The sequence below is a fragment of the Thermobia domestica genome, chromosome 7, assembly GCF_964235325.1.
Source record: "Thermobia domestica chromosome 7, izTheDome1.hap1.1, whole genome shotgun sequence".
In the NCBI taxonomy this organism is placed as follows: Eukaryota; Metazoa; Arthropoda; class Insecta; order Zygentoma; family Lepismatidae; genus Thermobia; species Thermobia domestica.
This window is the reverse complement of record NC_137460.1, coordinates 151446813-151467461: the sequence shown is the minus strand read 5'-3', so window position 1 is coordinate 151467461 and position 20649 is coordinate 151446813. Positions and strand designations below refer to the sequence as shown.

The window sequence follows — 20649 nt, the reverse complement described above, 5'->3', positions numbered from 1 at the left end:
TTCGTAGGCACACCTTTTCATATTTTAAAGTTGTACGTATATTCAACGTACATCATTTTAGGTTTCCTACATTAAGTTAATAACAAAATAAAATGTGTACAATATTCCAGTTAAAACATACATAACAGACATTTATAAAGTTCTAGCCCAAGAGGTCAGAAAATATGAATAACAGCGGGTTTCGGTATAAATAGTATATTTTTAGTAGTATAGGTGGCGCAGAAGATGAAAGGTGGCCTATCCGGCTTTTCTGTTATTGGACCTGTCATTCCGTCACATTAGGGCGGATAATTCGGAGTACTATCTATGAAACTAATTTTATAATGGAATTACAGGAAAAAGCTGAACCATTTGAAATGAATTATGGAATATAATTATTATCCATTATGGAGCAAGGGAAATTATGAGGGATAGGGTCAAAGGACCCCGCTCAGAGCTTATTGAAATCCAGTTTCTGTTAAATTGGCTGGTATTGCAGTATGTTGTATATTTTGGTCCCCTGATGAAAAGTCTCAGTGGGCGCAAAGCCCGAAAACCCCACGTTTTTGAGATATCCGCTGATTATTATCGTCACTTAAAGGCATGCACTCGCTCGTAAACTGAAAATAATAATTAGGTCGACACTTTCCCTATGATGTATGAACGAGTCTTACTAGTATATACTAGGGTTTTTGGGGTCGCTGATCCCGAATACGAGGTCGGTTAACCTCCACCACGTCAGGTTCAAGGTCATTTGAAGGTCAAATCGAGTGAGAACGTTGCAAAAATCTGAACAAAAAGTACATAAATATTTTTCTGAAGCGCTGGATCCGATTGTCATTTTCTTAACCCGGCGTAGTCATGTCAAGATCATTGCATGTTCAAACTTGAAAAACCGTCGGAAAATCGAAAAAAAATCATAGATAAGGTTTTTAGGGTAGCTGAAAAGACTTTCAAAGAATCACAATCACTCCTATTGCAAGGTTTTCGGATCACTGACCTTAAAAAAATATGTGATGGGTGGACATTAGGACATTAAGTTTTTGTGCACATGTAGCCAATGTCCTGTGGTTTTTAGGATTAGCTCGACATCAACAAAAAGTCAAATACCCTAGTTGAGCTGTACTGGAATACATACAAGATGCTGGTAATCGTAATGAAGTTCAGGAATGGTGATAATGTGAGATGCAGAATAAATTCTTATTGAAGAACAAGACACTGCAAGTGACACAGTGGAAAACTAAGTGGACAATATTAATGGTAAATTCGATTAACACCGACCTCGGATTTGGAATCAGCTACCCATTAAACCTATACATGAGTTTTTCAGACTTTTCCGAGGGTTTTTCAAGTTTTGACTTTAAAATGGCCCTGCAATGATCTTGTCGGGTGAAGAAAATGCCACAATCGGATCCAGTGACTCAAAAAATGTACTTTCAGTTCAGATTTTTGCAACGTTCTCACTCGATTTGACCTTCAAATGACCTTCAACCTGACGTAATGGAGGTTAACCGACTTCGGATTCGGAATCAGCGACCCCAAAAACCCTAGTATACCCTACTGAGACTCATTCATACTTCTTAGGGAAAGTATTGATCTAATTATTATTTTCAGCTTACGAGCGAGCGGACGCCTTTAAGTGACGATAATAATCAGCGGATATCTCAAAAAACGTGGGGTTTCCGGGCTTCGTGCCCATTGAGACTTTTCATCAGGGGACCAAAATATACAACATACTGCAATACCAGCCAATTTAACGGAAACTGGGATTTCCATGAGCTCTGAGCGGGGTCCTTTATACGAAAAATTGAGTTTCTCATTATCCTGTCAAGTTAGGAAGATGAAACACGTTAGGTTCTCATTAAAGAAAGTGGACACGTGTCCGAGCCTTTTTGAAAATTTCCTTTTTAAGCTGGTTGGAATAAGGGATTTTGTATATATTTTCGCCACATTAAAAGCTAAGTTGTCTGATGTTTGTGATCACATTACAGAGATATGGCTGAATAGTTTGAAATTAGTTTCAGAACATAGTTAGTACCTACCTTGAATTGGGTTTTCATCGTATCGCTTTGATTAAAGGGCGAATCCTAAGGGAATGGGAAAGGTTCAGAATTTATGTGAAGACTAGAATTTTTTACGAGACCCTCAGCTAGGAAGATAAAACTTGGTATATAAACCTATTACAAATAAGCAGTCGCGTGTCCCAATGTTTTCCAGAATTCAATTTTTTTGAGGAGGGGGGCATATTTCTAAATTTTTTCCGCCACATTCATATGGCCATTGTCTGTTGTTTATGATCGCATCCTGTAAAAACAAACTAGTCTGTTTGAAATGAATTCTGGAATATTGTTAGTATTACTTGATTTTTATGTCATACCACTTCTAGAAAGCATGTGTTCTAGGGAATGTAGAAAGGTTCAAAGTATATGTCAAAAATGAAGCATGGGAGCCATGGTGGCTCAGTGATAGAGCGCTTACCTCTGGTGCATGTGATCCCTGGTTCGATTCCCGACCAAGTAAGTTTCTGGTGGACAATATCGTGTCTGTGTGGGTTTTCTCGGGGTACTTCCGTTTCCTCTCTTTTTCTCATTACACCAATGGAAAACTTGAAAACAAGTATATATGTTACTTAGTAAGAACGTTATATGTCAGATTGCGGTATTTAGTGCGCTAGAGCTTTCAGACCGTGTTGCATTTAGATTCAAAAACGTGTTCATTAAAAATGTTCACTTTTTCCAAGCCTTATCTCAAACTACTTCAACTTCTTTCGTCCATCATTAGTTAAGGTTGTTTCTATCTAAAGTATAATGTAAAGTTTCGAAGAAAAAAAAATCTTCAATAGATTGAAGATAAGTTAGTTTCTTTGTTTGAGTTATATGTAGTTGATTTTATAGTCATTGAGTGTTTCTTGTGACACTTTATTCAATATATGAAGGTACAGGGTCAGCAAAGTACGAAATGACTTTTTTAAATCGGTAAATGGAATGAAGTTGACAATAACCGTGTTAATAATTTTGTAGAATACAGGGTGTTTATTTCTTTTCTCGAATTGAACGATATTGCGCGCTTGGTTTTCAGAAATATTGTTAAAATTTAACTAATCCTTCACTTCGACTCTCCATTCTCAACATTATTTTACGCCTTATACTTGTTATAAGTTCTCACCTGGAAGAGCAAACTGTATCAGTATTCTGTTGTTCACTTGGATGACTACTTGAGGTATAGTCTGTGATGTTTTGAGCTTTTCGTTCATTGAGCACTTCGGTTTTCTCATTTAAGGTTTCCAGAAAGAGCAAGCGACGTACATATGCTGTTTTAGTCGATATGTGAATATTATATCCTTAATGCTTGGAATCCTAATTGTTGGAATCCTAATCCTAATTGTAATCCTAATTTTGATTTTTTCTCGCATGCGTTAGTACTAATAATGCATTTGTATTAGATATGTGTTGTCTAGTATTACTAACTTATGGCTGCATACATTCTAATAGGCACATATAACACGGCGAAGCGTAATATGCGAAATCCAAATCATATGCCCATATGTGTTTTGATACGGTATGCGGTTTTTTGCGATGCACGGAGTTACTGTGTATTACATGTTCTGTTTAACGTACATATTATATAGGTGGTGACTTCTTCTAGTATATTTGACTAGAACATTGCATTGCAAAGTTAGTGTATTTAATATTTAGTTCACTTTTAGTTCATAGCTTGAATGTTGGAATTTTCATAAATGTTGGTAGTAACGCACAGAATAGTTTTGAAAGCATTTTGGTAATGTGTAGATAATCACCCGTTACATTTGATGGGTATCTTGCTTTAGCATTTGTTACTTTGTTCGTCGACAAACCCGGTAAACGAAGTGTTTACTACGTTCAACAATAAGTAGAAAGTTATCTAGTTAACGTCTGTGTTATGTGAGTGATAATACAATTTCGACGAATAACGTCTATCTTTATCAGTGGTGTTGAAGGAACTTTGGCTTAATCACAATACTTGTATTATAAGCTTGAGCATTCGTAAGCGAACGTCCTGATGCATAAAAACATTTATCAACTTGTACGTGCGAAGAAAATAAAAAACTAGTCTATAAGAAAAAGAATAGCAATGTTTAAAAACAAAAAAAACAAACAAACAAACAAACAAATAAATAAATAAATAAATAAAAATGATCATTTGAACACCAAACTGATCCAGGTATGGTGTACATTCAGAAGAGACAAATCTAATGCGTTTATTTATTTATTTTTTTATTTTCTTATTTATTTTTTTTACTAAGTAAGTTTTAATTATTATCAGATTATGCATCGATAAGAAAGTGTGGTCACTATTTTGTTACATCAAAGAAGGTTAAATTTCTGTTAGTTGAATTAAGCTAATTTTGTGTTGTAAATTAAAGTTCGAGGTACGTATGGAATTCTTTAATGTTTCTAGAATTTTTTAAAAAAGAAAGAAAATATTAGTGTATTTTTATTAATAAATAATGACACGAAATTAGCAACTAGTTTCGTGGTTAGAGATAATTCAATTGCAATTGCGATTTCTTATTGAATTCTTTTAATGTCTGAACAATCGCAATTAATTTTAATTAGTTTAGTTCAATGGAACATGTCCATAAATGAAACTGTATGTGTAAGTACAAGAACTTCTTGATTTTTAGATTTTATGATTCATCGTCAGATGTAGGAATTAAGTTATCATATTTTAAGCTATAATGTTTTGTTCAGGATATTTAAATAATGTATCTATATAGTGTTTTTTCTTTCACTAATATTTGAAAGTCTGTATTCGCGCTGTACTTTGTTCTGTTGGGCTTTTTCTTCATGAACTATTAAGTGAGAAATATTGATATAGAAATTGTTCCCTTAACATTTGATTCATTTACTTTTCATTGGATAAAAAATGTATCTTTTTAAATGAAGTATTATAATTACACATATTATTGTTTATTGTCATTACTAGTATTGTCATTAAAAAAAAGAAATAGTTAGATTTTAACCAAAATCTTTCCGGTGTAGTCGGATCCATCCATAGTATACTCAATTTTCATTTCAACCAACTGCACTTTCGTTCCTTCTTCAATAGTGCCCAAGATATAGTTGCGATGTGTTTAGTAATAAAGAAATTAGCCTGTTGTTCCTGAATCTGTAAATTATTTTGTAACATTATAATTAATCTATTTCTTTGACCTTTTAAAGATACCAAGAAGAATTGGAAAAAGACGTGGAGTAAGTTAATTTGTTCTGTGTTTACGTGTGTAAACTCAAAAGGGCTAACCTTAACAGGAATGTATATGAATCTGAATTACCCCCTGCTTTTATGAGATATCCCATTACTTTCGTATCTATGGACGCGCTATAATAACTTGCACACAATGCTTGCTAGTACTTATTTTAGCTTACATTGCAGTATTCCAGATAATCTGCTTAGTGCCCTAGGCAAAATTAATAATCCCTCATTTTCGTGATTTGAGATCAGAGAACGGTGTTCGTGCATGCACTTGTAGCACCCTAAGAAGTATATGTCAATAAATTCACTTTAATTGTAGATCTTAATAGTATATTTTTTTAAAACCCTAGCAAGTGCACATAACATTGGAAAATAATAATTAATTGTGCCTAGATCATTATTTGTTTAAAAATATCTTGGAACTAAGTTTATTTTGAATTATTAATTGACATACCTAGTGAAATGATCAACTTTAGCTAAGTTTCTTGGGCTCATTCTCTTTGATGAGCTAGAAATTGTAAATTCCTTTAACGAATCATGTTCAACTGACCGTTCGAATACTAGATTAAAGTTATAGATATTCAAACTGATAAATTTTGTGCAACAGTAAGCGGAAAAGTTTATATAATGGGCATGAATAGCATAATAAATGAACTGAAGGTTTTGAAATCTGGGTTTTATTTAAGGATTCAAATGCAAAAGAATGACATCGATGGGTAAGAAGTGCTTAGAAATATGTGAATGTCCGTTATGTAGTTAAAGAAACAGTCGGTACTAAGGGGATACACAATTAGGATGGATGTGTAAGTTGATGTTTACGGGATGAGTTATTATGAAGATCCTGTGAATAGTAAATATGTAATAGCTGTGGAATGATCAAGATGAATTATGATGTTTAAAGAGTGCATAGGGCACAGGTTTATAATAAAGAATTATTGAAGAACGCAAGTGTTACTTGTATACATAATAAGACTGAATATAGTTACTAAGAGGATTAGACATATATAGATTGTTACATCCTTTGGCTGTTTTAATATTTTGAGCAGTGAATACACCTGTTTGTTTGTTTTTAGTACTAACATACACTAAAACTTCTTTGGGTTAAAACTGTTGGTGTACCCATAAACTGTCTGCACCGACAAATTTTCAGCTCGCAGTATTTCTTCTAAACTTTCGTAAACTTCATTCTAGGTTGATAATTATTAATAATCACCTGTTCATAGCATCCAATTTCTATTACACATAAAATAAACTTCATCCTCAGAAATCCCCACTCTATTTCAGCTGTTCCATGTAATCATTAGTGTGTACTAACCTTTCCAATATAATGCATTCCCATTACTAAATAGTGATCACAATCTCGAGGTCACAAATCACCACCAACGTACATGTTAACATATACGTTTATAAGTCTTCAGATGTATCGATACACATCGTTATGTATATAACCACTACTTGCTGCCAATCTGTTAGAAGATTTTAGCAGATTTCTTTTATATTGTTAACCCCTTACATTGATCAAGTAATTGGATAGCATTATTATGGCTTGCGGCTTAGTAAGTCACCATTGGACTACAGATACTACGTGGGTTGTAAATTAAGTACTGACAAGATAGTTAGTACACACATATTACTGAACAAACATTGATAATCACACTAGATATAGCCGGATTTGCTTCTTTCAGCTGTCTGACCTACCGTTTCACCTGACCAGCGTTAGCGTTACCTTAAACACCTGTCATTCGACTATGAATTTGGATACTCTCTCAACCGTCAGCTGTCAGAAACTCAATGACAGCTTACTGCGTCAATCCCATCTCCACGTTGGTCGCAATCTTCTTCAGTTATCAGCACACCTGGGAACAAAGGATACAAGTGCATTACGTAGAGAATAAATGTGGATATCAAGTACAAAAAGAATTTTCAAAATCAGCTAACAAATAACAAAGTTACAACCATGGATTCATTATTTTTCAGTCAAACCCCACAGTTGAGTGTGTACCCTTTCATGAGCGAGCGGCTAACGTGCGTGCTACTTGTTCCCGGGTCGATTTTTGGTAGGATACTTCCTCGGATACAGCCTTGAATAGTGATTCGGATCCCACTTTAAACAATTGTTCGCATCTTAGTAGGGCTTTGTAAAGTCTTGAGAAATTTTTTTGAACCTAAGAGACGAATAGATGGGTGAAGGAAAAAAATCACATAACACAGGGAAAGCTCTACAATATATATGTACAGATATACATGTCACTGAATAATATGAGTTACTAGATCAAGATGGCTAAAATGTCAAGACATACAGTTCGTATGGGGAACTCACGCAGAGTGCACAAGATGTCTAGTTGAAAAGCCTTGGGTAAATTTATAGCCCTAGAAGAAGATAGGAAGATAATACAAAACAAGACCTTTCGGAAGTGAGATGCACCGATTACGACTGATTGGCTTCACACAGTGTGAGGCTATCGGATGTAATGGCAGTTTGGTGTAAAAACTATCAGGAATCTTCCCCATGTTTTCTCATAATGATAGTTACAATAGTATTTATTTTGCTAGCGCCAAGTGGCCCTTGTGATGGACAGACACCCTGTCCGTGGGTTTTCTTGGAATTCTTCCGTTTCGACCCATTTTGTTCATTCCATTATTTCGTTCATTATCATCATCATCACAGTTTCCCTTAATCTTGGACCATAATCGTGGGTCATAAAAAAAAAAAAAAAATTTCGCCAAGAGCATTTGTAACTTACATAGTACGCACGATCAAAAGCATTTATTAATATATGATACTTAACAAAACAAACGATGAAATCATACTGTATCTAAAGCGAAGCAGAATAATACTAAACACTTTTTATATTGCTACTTGAAGATAATTAATCATATTCACTGTCTGCTTGTTTTTATATTATTAACGTTAGTATTTATATGTATGCATTTACTTACTAACAAGAATCGGAATACTTTCCTTAAGGATTTTATGGGGGTCATAATCGAAAAATAAATAAATTATTAAATAAATACAGTATCCCTCTGGAATCCCAACCTCTGGTATCTCGAACAACTTGCAATGTGAACGAAAAATTCGAGCAAATTTTGCCTTAGAATACGAACACTACTTTAAAATCCGAACACCCAGAGGATTTTTTTTTTTTTTCTTTGTTATTCAATTCATTATCAGGAGCTATAGTGGAAACATCTCATGTGATTGAATTCTTAGGACTTAGGAACGGATTAATCCAGTTTCTTGGAATTCAAACAGGGTTCTAGAACAGATTAAGTTCATAGTCTAAGATTTCACTGTATAACCAGACAAACCCAAAGACTCGAAGGAAAACAATAAGCTAATTACGCAATAAACTAATTACAGTATATATCAGAACATGTATAGTTTAGAAATCTGTTCATAAAACTAAACGTTTTACTGCTATATTGTTACAATTGAAACTCTTAAATTGATGTAATGAAAAAGGAAGCTGATGTGCAGAACTTCATGGTCATAAGAACATTATTATTACTAGTTGTGAATATCTTTTTCACAAAAAGAGAGACGTGGGGGGGGGGGGATCGGCAGAATAAGAGAAGTATGTATTTCATGAAGTGAATTTAAAATGCTCTTTCATCTTCACATACATTGCCTTCTTCAATCAACATTTATAATGTTCGCATAGAACGAATGCAAATAAAAAAGAAGAATTTATATTGACTTTTTTTCCCCACGCTAATAATGTTATGTTGAACATGTAACTCCCTATTGCAGAAAATACTGTATAGAAAAATATGCTAGTAAGTGAAATAAAGGAGTTTCAAGTTGTTTTTTTTTTTTTTCCTTCTTTCTTTCTTCAGAAAGTTAGGTGAGACAGTGTTGCTCACAGGAGTAGTAAAATGTAAAAGCATTTTATATTTCTCAGTATAAAAGTTAAATTGTTTCAGTTCAGTATAATACTATTTATTCTTTCTGATTATTTTTCAGTATTTCTGTACTTACATCTTTATTCGATGCAAGCTACGGTACATTGTCTTTTAATTGAATAATTTATAAGGAGACTCTTATCTTTTCAGTATGCATGGCTGTCATACATACTGAAAAGATAGAAGAAAATTTACGTCACCATATTGGATGTACTGTGTATGATTAAATGTAATTTCTTCAATTTGTCATTTGAAGATCGGCAGCCTTAATCATATACATAGGATGAGGTTTATAAAGATTTTTTAAAAAAGCAAATGTTAGTGTTAAAATGTACCATTTGACACTAGTGTCGTCTTAAGAGTCTTCATCCCGGCGAAATTAAAATACCGCTAATTTTACAGTAATTATGTGATATCTTCAAATAGATAAAAGATAATTGAAATATGGAACAAGAGCGCCCTAGACAATATTATTTTGCGTGAGGTACCGTTATCACAAGTCACCAAGTGGCTTTCCGTTTTCATCTATTTAGAAACGCGAAAATAAATGCCGATATTCAAAATGGCTCGAAATCGAAAGCAAATAAGTGAGTCGTGATAACGGTTTTTCATGTAAAATAATATTGTCTAGGGCGCTCTTGTTCCACATTTCGATTATCTTTTATCTATTTGAAGATATCGCATAACTACTGTAAAATTAGCGGTATTTTAATTTCGCCGGGATGAAGACTCTTAACAGCATTATGAGGCCCTGGACAAACCAATGTGCTGGTGCTGCTACAACAACTATTCACAGAAATAAAATATAAATGGAGTTTATATTTTAACACTAACATTTGCTTTTTTAAAAAATCTTTATAAACCTCATCCTATCTATATGATTAAGGCTGCCGATCTTCAAATGACAAATTGAAGAAATGGCGTGCATGTGAAGTGGCATTATGGCAGAGGTAGCTGCAATGCTAATCCAGGGATGCTAAATCAGAGACAAATCACAGTATCCGTTTGCAGCAAATATTATTATTTTTTACTTCAGTATAGTCTAAACAACTGTGGCTATACCAGATCATCCTACAAGTAAATGACGTATTTGGCACCGTAAGGAAAAGAATGATAAGGTAAATAGTCTCCATCGAACTCCAAAACACACTATCATCTGTCAACCAGCTGTTGAATCTGTAGCTGAAAGAAGTAACCGGTTTTGCAGACAAAGAACTGGGCCACTATTCTTCGTACGTCATTCTCATCTTGCAGTGTTTTCCCAGAAAGTTCGTTTTTCAGGATTCGAGAAAGACAGTAGTCTGTTGGTGCAAGGTCTGGTGATAACAGCTGATTAGGGATTCTCTCCAAGCCACATTCTTCAATCTTAGCACATATCCTTGCCGTGTAGGGGCGCGCGTTAAACCGTAGATGAGCACTTAATTACGATGAACCAGAGTAGGGCGTTTCCCCAATAATATATTCCATATACATTCAAACTCCTGACAGAAGATATCTGCATTGGTTCTCTGGTTACGTGCCGAGAGCTCTAAATTGATTGTCGCACTAATATCCTGTCAAACACTCAACATCACTTTGAAGGAATAGAGGTCCTATTTTGACACAGTTTCTCAACTCTCCTATTCCCTGTGGGTATCCACTGATGTTTGTGTGTAATGTTATGGTAGAGGATCCACTTTTCATCTTCAGTCACCATTCTGTCCAGAAGTACCTTACGTCTGTGATGGGTGAACAGAAAACTGCAAGTGTCCTCTCGCTGCTACTTCCGTTGAGGCATTACCGCTTGAGGTATTCATTTACCAAATTTCAATACGTACCCAAGGTCCTGCAGAAGATGATGAACGGTCGAATGAGTGACATGGAATTCGCTGGCCAACTGCTCAGGTATCCCTTCTCGTAGCCTATCGGTGAGGCTGGTGTTGGTGTCCTCAGACCAAAATCTCTGAAACCACCTCTGGTGCTTCCTCATACCCACAGCACCCTGTCCGAATACGACATTGACTTTTCGTGCTGTTGCGCTGGCTGAATGTCCCTGGTGAAATTCATACATTATGACATGCCGTATATGGTCCTCGAATATTGACATGATCAAACACAAGCCATTATTCCAAAACATGGAGCATACTGTTCTCCTTCTACACACTGCTGCGCAATGAAAGACTCTACATGATACAGCTATGGCACTTACCGTCTACTTCACTATTCGCTCGTCAGATGTCATCGTTGCAGCGGTTATCGAAGAAAACATGAGCGGGCTTCGACATTACTTATGGGATGAGCTGATAGTATTTATTTATGGCGAGTCACTTGATGTACACAGATTAACATGGAACCCATGACCAAGTGATCATCGAAGCCATGCGTTAAGACGGCCCTGTTTCACACGAAAATAATAATTCTATAACAGTTTTTGATTTACGCTTATACAGAACAAACAACAAATTTACTACAATAATTTACATTAAGGCCTAATGTAGGAGAGAAATACACTGCACGGTAACTATACTTCCTGGCGCACACTCCGATAGTGTAGGTCAATATGTAGAATTTTGTTTCGTAGGACTATCAGTAATTCTGAAACGTAAGGGAATCACGTTTGTTTCATCTTCCGACAAAATTAAAAAAGGGATTTAGCAGGTTTTGCTTCTGTACCCTTGAATTCTGCATGCTCTTGAGTCGCAATACTGACAGAAATTAGTGGTTTGCAATATAGACTTGTTATTGTGCTAAATATATTAATTCAGTAAAAAATATTCATTATTTTAGGTACTTGCAATACAAAATCAGTTGTTTTGCTCGAAAATATATGAAATAGTGTCGATTTGCAATTATTTTACATTCAACAATAGAAGGAAAAGAGAGTCAGATCGTAGAAAGATAAATTTAGAATCTTAAAAATATTAATACCAATACGAGACTCCGTATTGGAATTTGTATTTAAACAATGAGAATTAAACGTTGCCTTAAAATAATAAATAAATATTAGACATCATTATTAAACATGATAACGTAGCTGAAATAAATAAATGCACATTTACAAGAAATAGATACGTGTACAAAATTGCAAAATGAAACATAAAAAAAGAAATAACAATTGAGTAGGAAATTAACATAATCGGCAACTAAAGGAGTAAACTTGTAACAAACAAGTGAAGGTTTGTTACATGGATACCCACCTGAAACTCAAAATTTGCTCATTGGTCCATCTCATGTAGTGGCATATATTCTTTCCTGATAACTGCATTGAGGATAGTTGTCGATGTATGTCATTGTGGTGTGGTGCGAAGTTGGCGTTCCAAAACATTCCGTACATGTTAAATCGTGCACAATTGAGAACACTGAGCAGACAGGTTCACTACTGGTGCATCGTTGTGAAACCCTGCTGAATGAATAGATCGTCTTCCTTTTTTGAAACACACAATGCTCATCCCGGAACTGGTCTTCAATGGTAGGCAGCTGGTGGTTACAATATCCTTGTAGTTCTCTGCTGCGGCATTGCTATGGGCATCTACACAAGATTCATGCTCTTCTCGTGAGAAATTGGACCACTCCAGTAATGCCCCACTTTCAGATTCTACTGTAGGCACTACAATTGTCAGTAGGTGCCGTTCAGCTTTAATTGCCATATTCAAATCCATACTATTCCATCGGAACATCACATACCATACTATGATTTATCACTCCAAACAACCTGTATTTACTGTTCGTGGCTCAGTGGTGTTGCTTCATACCTCACATAAGACGGCTTCTAGCATTTGTCCATTGTGATGTGTAGCTTACAGACAGTTGGTCATCAATGAAGACTAAATTTCTGCACCTCGCACTGAACAACCATGGTGCTAGTAGTAGATTCTGATACACTATGGAATTCTTCAGTGACGATAAAGGATTGTCGGTTTGTCAGACATTATATTTAATATTGTGCTAGTACAAGGTATTAACTTCTCTATTATTAGCTTATACCAGTAGCGTTTTCTCTGGGTGTGCAAGTCTTGTGTTAACGCCCAACGAAGAATGAAGAAAAGAGTATTTTAATTTAATTAAACGGATCGTCAGAACTTGGGATTTTTTATTTTCAACGAGACAGAATCAACTGTTGAAGTGCAAAAGAACAGAGAAATGTTGTGCGGTCTCCTCCGTCATGTTTTGAGGAGGCAACTCTGCGAGTAAGTCGTTGGCAACGCTTTGGCTGAAATTTCACTGCTTCAGAAGACTCCTATTGTACATCCGCTTCGTGTTCCTCACCTCGTGCTTGTGTGATCCAAGACTTTGGTTAGTAAATCAACGTCTTGAGTTTTCTGCTTCTCTCAGGCGTTGCCAAGTCTGTAGATTTATTTGTGGATGTACAGATATTTTATAACAATACGGAAAACATTTTTTGGAGGGAGAGGGGGATGATCTACGCACTTTTTTATTGCTAAACATATCATTCAATTCAAAAGTTAATGCTGCAATCTAGTTCTTCCTAAAATACGTGTAAGAAGTCATTTTTTCTCGATCCAAGTTGTGTTGGAAGTGTCAGTTGATTAAAAAAAAAATAGCCTGGACTTAACGATTTTCCATTCTGCCTTTTTATTTCCCTAATTTTCATTTACTTTGTCGTTAGTGGGTCATCCTCAAGACTTACGGTTTCGGGCCCCTATTACTGTTTCTAAAGCAGTAATCCAGAGATTTCTACGCAAAGAAAGACGACTTGAGCTGAAATTCACGTAATTGTAAGTAAATAATTGCTTGTTTTTGATTTTCAGTTTCATATTTTGAGGGTATATTTATTATACTATAATTATTATAATTAAATGTATTCCTTACGTAATAACATCCTCCTTGATTGCTCTTTATAATTTCCAGACTAAATTGTTAGAAGTAAATTGCTATTTATAGGTTGGCATAAATAGGACATTATGCAGTGACGATCATGGTTCCTTAGTTTCGAAAATTGCGAGAACTTCCAGGTACATACTATATTCAGGAAATCGATGGGTAGACAAAGTAGAGTCACTATTAAATACTTGTATGCTGAATGCGAATGCCACTAAAATAGTTATGTGTAAATTGAGGTAAATTTATCACAATTTTTTTGATCAGTAAAACAATGTGGGTGGGCCCATCTTTGCTCCTGGGGAGAGGGGTTTCCCCTCTAGTATCGCCTATGGTTGTGAGGGTTAATATATTTTTCCTTTCTTGCCAACGCTCTAACATCCACGTCAGGAGACGCTACTGGCTTGTATTTGTACAAAAGGTGTACCTACAGTCAGCCAGCCACTATAGTTTTGTTACGGCCAGCGACACGTACCATTCCTGGACCGCGAGAGTCTAGTTAAAACCCCTTAAGAAAACCCACATTGTTATACATGGCTTACCCTTTACAGGGACTGAACGAAATACTGTTATAAAGTTACGGGTTGGTTAGTGTGTTATGTTTAAGAATTACATCCCTGAGATTTTCTTTCCTCTATATCAGTATGGTTAATCTTTTATAATCTCTTTACTTTCTATTAGGTTACTGTAGATGGCCAAGTTGTATATGAGTCTTCTAGTCGACAAGCAGGCAACCCAGCTGCTGATTATTCTGAGGGTGCAAGTCATGTTTTAGCTGTGATCCACCAAATACTCAATCACCATCGTACCTTGGAACAGAAGTGGCATGCCAAGAAAATTAAATTACACCAGCGGTTAGCTTTACGATTATTCCAGGAAGATGTTAAACAGGTAAGTTTTTGTACTTCATAGTCCCGATGTATATTTCGACACGCATATAAGCAAACTCATGTAGAACATGGTCTGATCAGTATGACAGTATGGTTAGAATACACGTTCTGGGCACCATAGACCGGGTTTGATTTCCGGTTGTAGCTAATGTAGTACGGATTCCACGTTTATCTGTAGGTCCACGTCTCATATAGCCTCAGTGTTGAAACAAAAATTAAGCTCTATGAACTAACAAGCAAGCTATCCAAGCAAACTAAGTCCATGTCTTGTATATAGGTTTGATTCTGAAATGAGTCAACTCTGAATAATCAATTTATAAGCTACAATAGATTATGAAATATGGAAAAGACTCATGTAGAAAGAAATTTGATTGAACTAAAAGTGAGACAAGATGAAAAAAAATAACAAAAACATAAACATGACACTGTTAATCTACCACTAAATGCACATACAGATGGTCTCGGATCTAACGGAAACTTATCACTGTAGTCCAATTAGTCATTCCACAAAGGCAATTTAGCAGATGTTGCTAAGCAAAGGGAAATGCTTCTTTTCGAAATATTTTTATTCAATATATATTAAATAGAAAACAACCATAACCTTAATATTCTAGTTCTGTTTTTTAGTGTTTTTTCAGATTTGATTTGTCGGTTTCTACCTTATTGCATGCATAGAGTACATACAAAAAATCCATACTCTTATTGTCTTGATTTTAACGTAAAAAGTAAAATAATAATAATAATAATAAAAATAATAAAAAACGTTCTCAGAATTCTTCACAAAGTTCTCAGATTTTTCACGGAACTTAACACTCAGAATGGGAACAAATTAATTCCAGAGATATGACATAGGTCCCAGTGGCATTGATGACACGGCGGAAATGATACTGCACCTTGTATATATTGTAATTCTCACGGCTGGATTTGCCCCAGTTATTTGTATTGACCTTCCTTTGTCATTCATAAGTTGTTTTCATTGCACCACCATCATTAGGAAGTTCTGGAAACAAAAAATTTTCCTTTATAATTTTCACTTTAGGGTATTGGCTGTCTCATCTATTGCGGTACACTGTTTGCGTGATTCAAGCCATTCAGTTATACTCAGGAATACATTTTATATATTTTAGAGCACGGACACAATATTATATACGGCGTGCCACCCTCATCCTTATAAGTAAATGGAAAAGTTACGTAATTTTTGAGCTTTTACCATATCTAAACTATGAAAGATATTTTGACCATATTTCACTTAAGTTTAGTAATGACATCATTTTACTTCGGTAATATAATTGTCAAGAAGTGATCATTGATAATCGAAATTTCCATTGAATTCGTATATGGAATGTTCTAATAATGAGTTTCAATAAATGGTACCACTGGACATTGGCAACAATGGAAATTTCTCATACAAAGATTTTACTTAAAAAGTGTAGCTTTGAGCTGAATATCTCCACACCATCGAACTCTATTTTTAAAAAATGTCACATACAAATCCACAGAAAACTTCCAGCTATAATAATATACATGACTATTCAGCAATAAGATTATTTATATACCAGAAAAAATATCACACAGTATTTAAAATTGATATTACACTTTGAATTTAAAAGTAGAAAACAATGTATATTTATCCAAACCGGACTCAAAACATTCTTCATGAACATAGTCAAAGTGGTTGTCAGCCTCCTCGGATATGTCTCCTTCCGTCTTATTGTGTGTTATAGAAGAAAAATCTCGTCCAGTTCTTTACCAGGAGGTAATGTGCCTAAGATCGATGACACATTCCCGCGCTGGATGGCGATGCTGATACGTTGGAAAAGGAATGCAGTAGCTCGGGGGTCACCAGTTTTGATTGCTATTCGATGACCAACTTCATTAATTAAATTAAATCCTTCGTGACCCCAAGACCCACTGGTTTCTATTGCTACTGTTACAAACCAATATTTGTCCAATAGGTTTGAGTATTTTAGTCTTTTGTCTGATTCTCTGTGAGCGGCGACGAGACCTGCCTGAATTGAAGAATGGGGTAAGTTGGAAGGAGCAAACGTATCGGAACATGTGAAATCCCAGACTAGTGCTTTTCCATTTTTCCACGGTACCAAGGTCATGCCATCAGGCCTTTTACCATCAGAGCGGCAACAACCATTTGGTTCTTTTATTGAAGGAACTCCCGCTGAAACGAGGGCTCTACAAATAATGTCGTTTACAATATGATGTCGAGATTGTCTTCCCGCACTTTTTTTACATGAAAGGCCATGTAATCCTTTATTATCAACATATGCGTTGCAAGCAGGACAAAAGTGAGGCTCACAAATATTAGCACCTAAGCGCAGAGCTGTAGCAATACGAAAGCTCTCATTAGAAAGGTGTAGGCCGAGTGTGTGAGAAGGTAGGGCTTGAAGCCATGCTCCGTTTTTGGAGGAAGAGACAGCTAACAGCCTGGCTTTGTCATCTGGGTTATTAGTTGATGATAGGAGTGAAGATAAACGAAGCTTGACTATAGGTTCATCCCAAACAGACTGAACATGTCTTTTGTCGATAGGTGGGGGATCCATTCCAACCAGACTAGTCCATTTATCGGTGCATTCGTGTACATCTCGAATCGAGTCTAAGTCAACTTCCTGTTGAAGAAGAGATCCAATTAGTTCTCGTGAGCCATAGAATGATGCAAGGAAAGAAGGTATGGCGATATCCATGGCTCGACGAATCCCAAGGCCTCCGTTCTCAACTGGTAAGGAAGCTTGTAACCATGAACTGTCTTTCAAAGAACAGTTTAGAATGGATTCCAGTCCTGTTCTAAGAGTGTGGTCGAATTTGTCAAGTAATTTATCATCCTGCCAAGAAGGGGAGCAACGGAGGAAATACAGTAATCTTGGAAGTGAGAGTGAAGCTCGTAGTAAATAATAAGCGGAGTGTGCAGAAAGTTTTGATAATTGAGAAAAGAAGAATTCTAATTTTGATATCTTGTCCAATAAAATTTTGCTCCTTGATTCGGTAGAGATGGCAGCCCCTAAAAGTTCCGCATTGGTAGGTGATAAGAGTTTGATACCAGGTGCTACTTCGTTAAACATGACTATTTATATTAGAACATTCTTTTTCGTAATTTTGCTACCGCAGTTAACCATTTTGGAGAGAAGAATCAAGATGCATGTTTATTTTAATCAACTGTTTCGTTAACATTTTATTTTAGTTTAATCCAAACATTTCATGTGCTTGAATTTTCCGCAAGGATTGAAAAGGAAGAAATTCTGTTGTAGTTACTAGTTGTTAGAAGCCATTTGTCGTAAGGGTACGTGATTTAATAAACGAGAGCTTTTATTATTATTTTATTGTTTAAGGAATAGAATATTTGCACGATGAAGGGCGTAGAAGAATGGGATAGGGAGACACTTAACAGGGCGTAAAATATCATCCGCGGTAACACGCGAATGATTTGCTAGTGTTCGCATGTTGCATATTAATATAAATAGGCACTTGATATATAATTCCAATGTTTTGTGCGCCATGTTTTCTGTCAAGACTATGGTGACTCGATCTTAGTAATTATTAATTAAGAACTCACGGTTTACATAATTAGGTAATGATAACATATCCGAGTCTTGGAAATATGATTATTTGATTGATTGGAATTCAACATCCCTTTCAGCATCGAGGTTACGTAAAGAGGTACCTACTTTTTAAAGATATTCTGCAGACTTTGGACACTTTACGAGTCATTGTAGAAAATCACACGACACAACTGAAGTCCACGTGCATGATCGAGAACATGCTTGATACTTAAAATGGAATTCGAACTAATACTCGAGTTTGTATCCGAGGGAAACACCCGGAATTAAACGGTAACTCCGCTCACAGAAAACACACATATTAGTCACTTAGTTACAAAGAGGTATTACTTTTGTGTTAGAGCTATTGGAACTTTGGTAATGATCTCAGTATTCAGTATCAATCTCGCGAAAACTTGAACACTATATATTTGCGTGTCTTGTTTTTGTTGGGTGGTGATGCCTCATCTCAGAGAAATACCCAAGTAAGTTACAGTAACTAGTTATTTAGTTTGTAATAGTTTACGCTTGTCTCGGTGGAGACTTTGTCATGTGAAATAATTCATGCAATAATAGTTGGAAGTAATGAGAATATCCCCAAGAAAGTGCACTGAGTCCAGATGACCGTCAATTCATGTATGATAATGTGTTGTTGCTGTTGCTAATATAATAGGACTGAAGTGAAAGAGCTTGACATTTTTTTTTTTCCAGGTGTTGGATTGGTTAGAAAATCACGGAGAGGTATTTTTAAGGAAAAACATAGGAATTGGAAGAAATTTACAGAAGTCCAGAGTCTATCAGAAGAGTCATGAACACTTCGAGAACGTTGCTCAGGTAAGTACACATTTTCTGAATATAGTGTGTCCACAAAGTTTCTCGAAGTTTAGAACTCGATGCATTTTATACGGACGAGCATAACGATTTTTCGTGGAAAAATATAAAGGACTGATCATACTTCCTTCTTATCTAAATAGTGACACTCGTGGGGAAACTACTTGTTATACACGGTTATGATCTTTAACACGTAGCTGAAAAAAAAAAAAAAAAAAAAAAAAAAATACACGTATATTCCTGACGCATTTTTGACAGATTGATGAACACCAACCGTGGTATCCATCAGAACATAGAATCTCTTTACGAATAGAAGTAAACAACTGAATACTTATTCATCAAATGTTGGAGATGTAAATGTGGATGTCTTTATACCAATTGCAATATTTCCCTACCCATTGCTTTTCACTTTTCATTTATTCATTTATTTATTTATTTATTTTAGAGTTTAAGTCTAAAATTAACCTGCCCTGAAAATTATGGTCGTATTACGCGTCTGATTTTAAACTCGGTGTATCTATGGACTTCTGTGTATTTATCCTTTATTCTAGAAATTAATTAAATCAGAAAATCAACAAAAATTGCAGAGTTCAGCGTCAAGAGTAAAGTTCACTTTGTTTTGTGTATCTGATACTGTCGTCAGTTGTACCTAACATACAAATGAAACGTTGATTTGGTTTCATTTGATAGAGGTTGATTTCTTACTTTGTGAACACACACATAATATTTTCCATATATTTTTTTTTTTATTATTATGCAAAATTATCTCAGTACTATATGTTTTTTATTTAATGCAATTATCAATCGTGAGTTTCCTACACTACGCAATATGGCATATCTCAACTATAATGCGAATAATTTAGTCAAGACATGTATATGTGTGAATCCGAAGAGGGCGTAGAAAAGAGCACTCTACACAGTTTTCGCAACACACGTTTTAAAATATATATACCAATGAATTTACGACACCTGGGATTGCTACCATAGTTGTACTCTCGCCGTTTTTCTAACATTTTCTCACGATTTTCGTTGTTGAGTATGGTTGAAAATAAATAATAAATTCCCATGTTTTCTTTATTTGCATGAATATTTGTATAATTGAATAGAAATGTGCGTTTTATTTATTTATGTAGTAGTACTGTGAATAAGTGCTTTAATTTGGACTAAGAAACCTGCCCTGAAAACGAGATATCTGGCTAGTCAATTATATATTTTTGTATAGAATGAGAAACACATGGTGTAGTTTCTCTAGTCAAATAATATAGAATTAATAAAGCTTATCCATGAAATTATTAGTAGCATTGTAGAAGACAGATTGGTTATTAAAACAGATAAGTAAATGCAGCGATGGAAAATGTACTGCTTTAGACGGATGCTACATGCCCAACAGAAGATAAGGATGACGATATAAAAGACAGTTTTTACGAAGAAGTGGAACGGATATTTGA

At 35.3% G+C, this 20649-nt stretch overlaps 1 protein-coding gene across 6 annotated transcripts in view; it reads left to right on the top strand.

The window, feature by feature from the left end:
- Positions 1-20649, top strand: part of trio (trio Rho guanine nucleotide exchange factor) — a 1041517-nt gene that overhangs the window by 450589 nt on the left and 570279 nt on the right. For all 6 annotated transcript variants that reach the window (XM_081765424.1, XM_081765422.1, XM_081765425.1 and 3 more), the window contains 2 exons: positions 14617-14826; positions 19082-19204. In XM_081765424.1, the coding sequence (XP_081621550.1) occupies positions 14617-14826; positions 19082-19204 (333 nt within the window). The remainder of the gene's footprint in view (positions 1-14616; positions 14827-19081; positions 19205-20649) is intronic.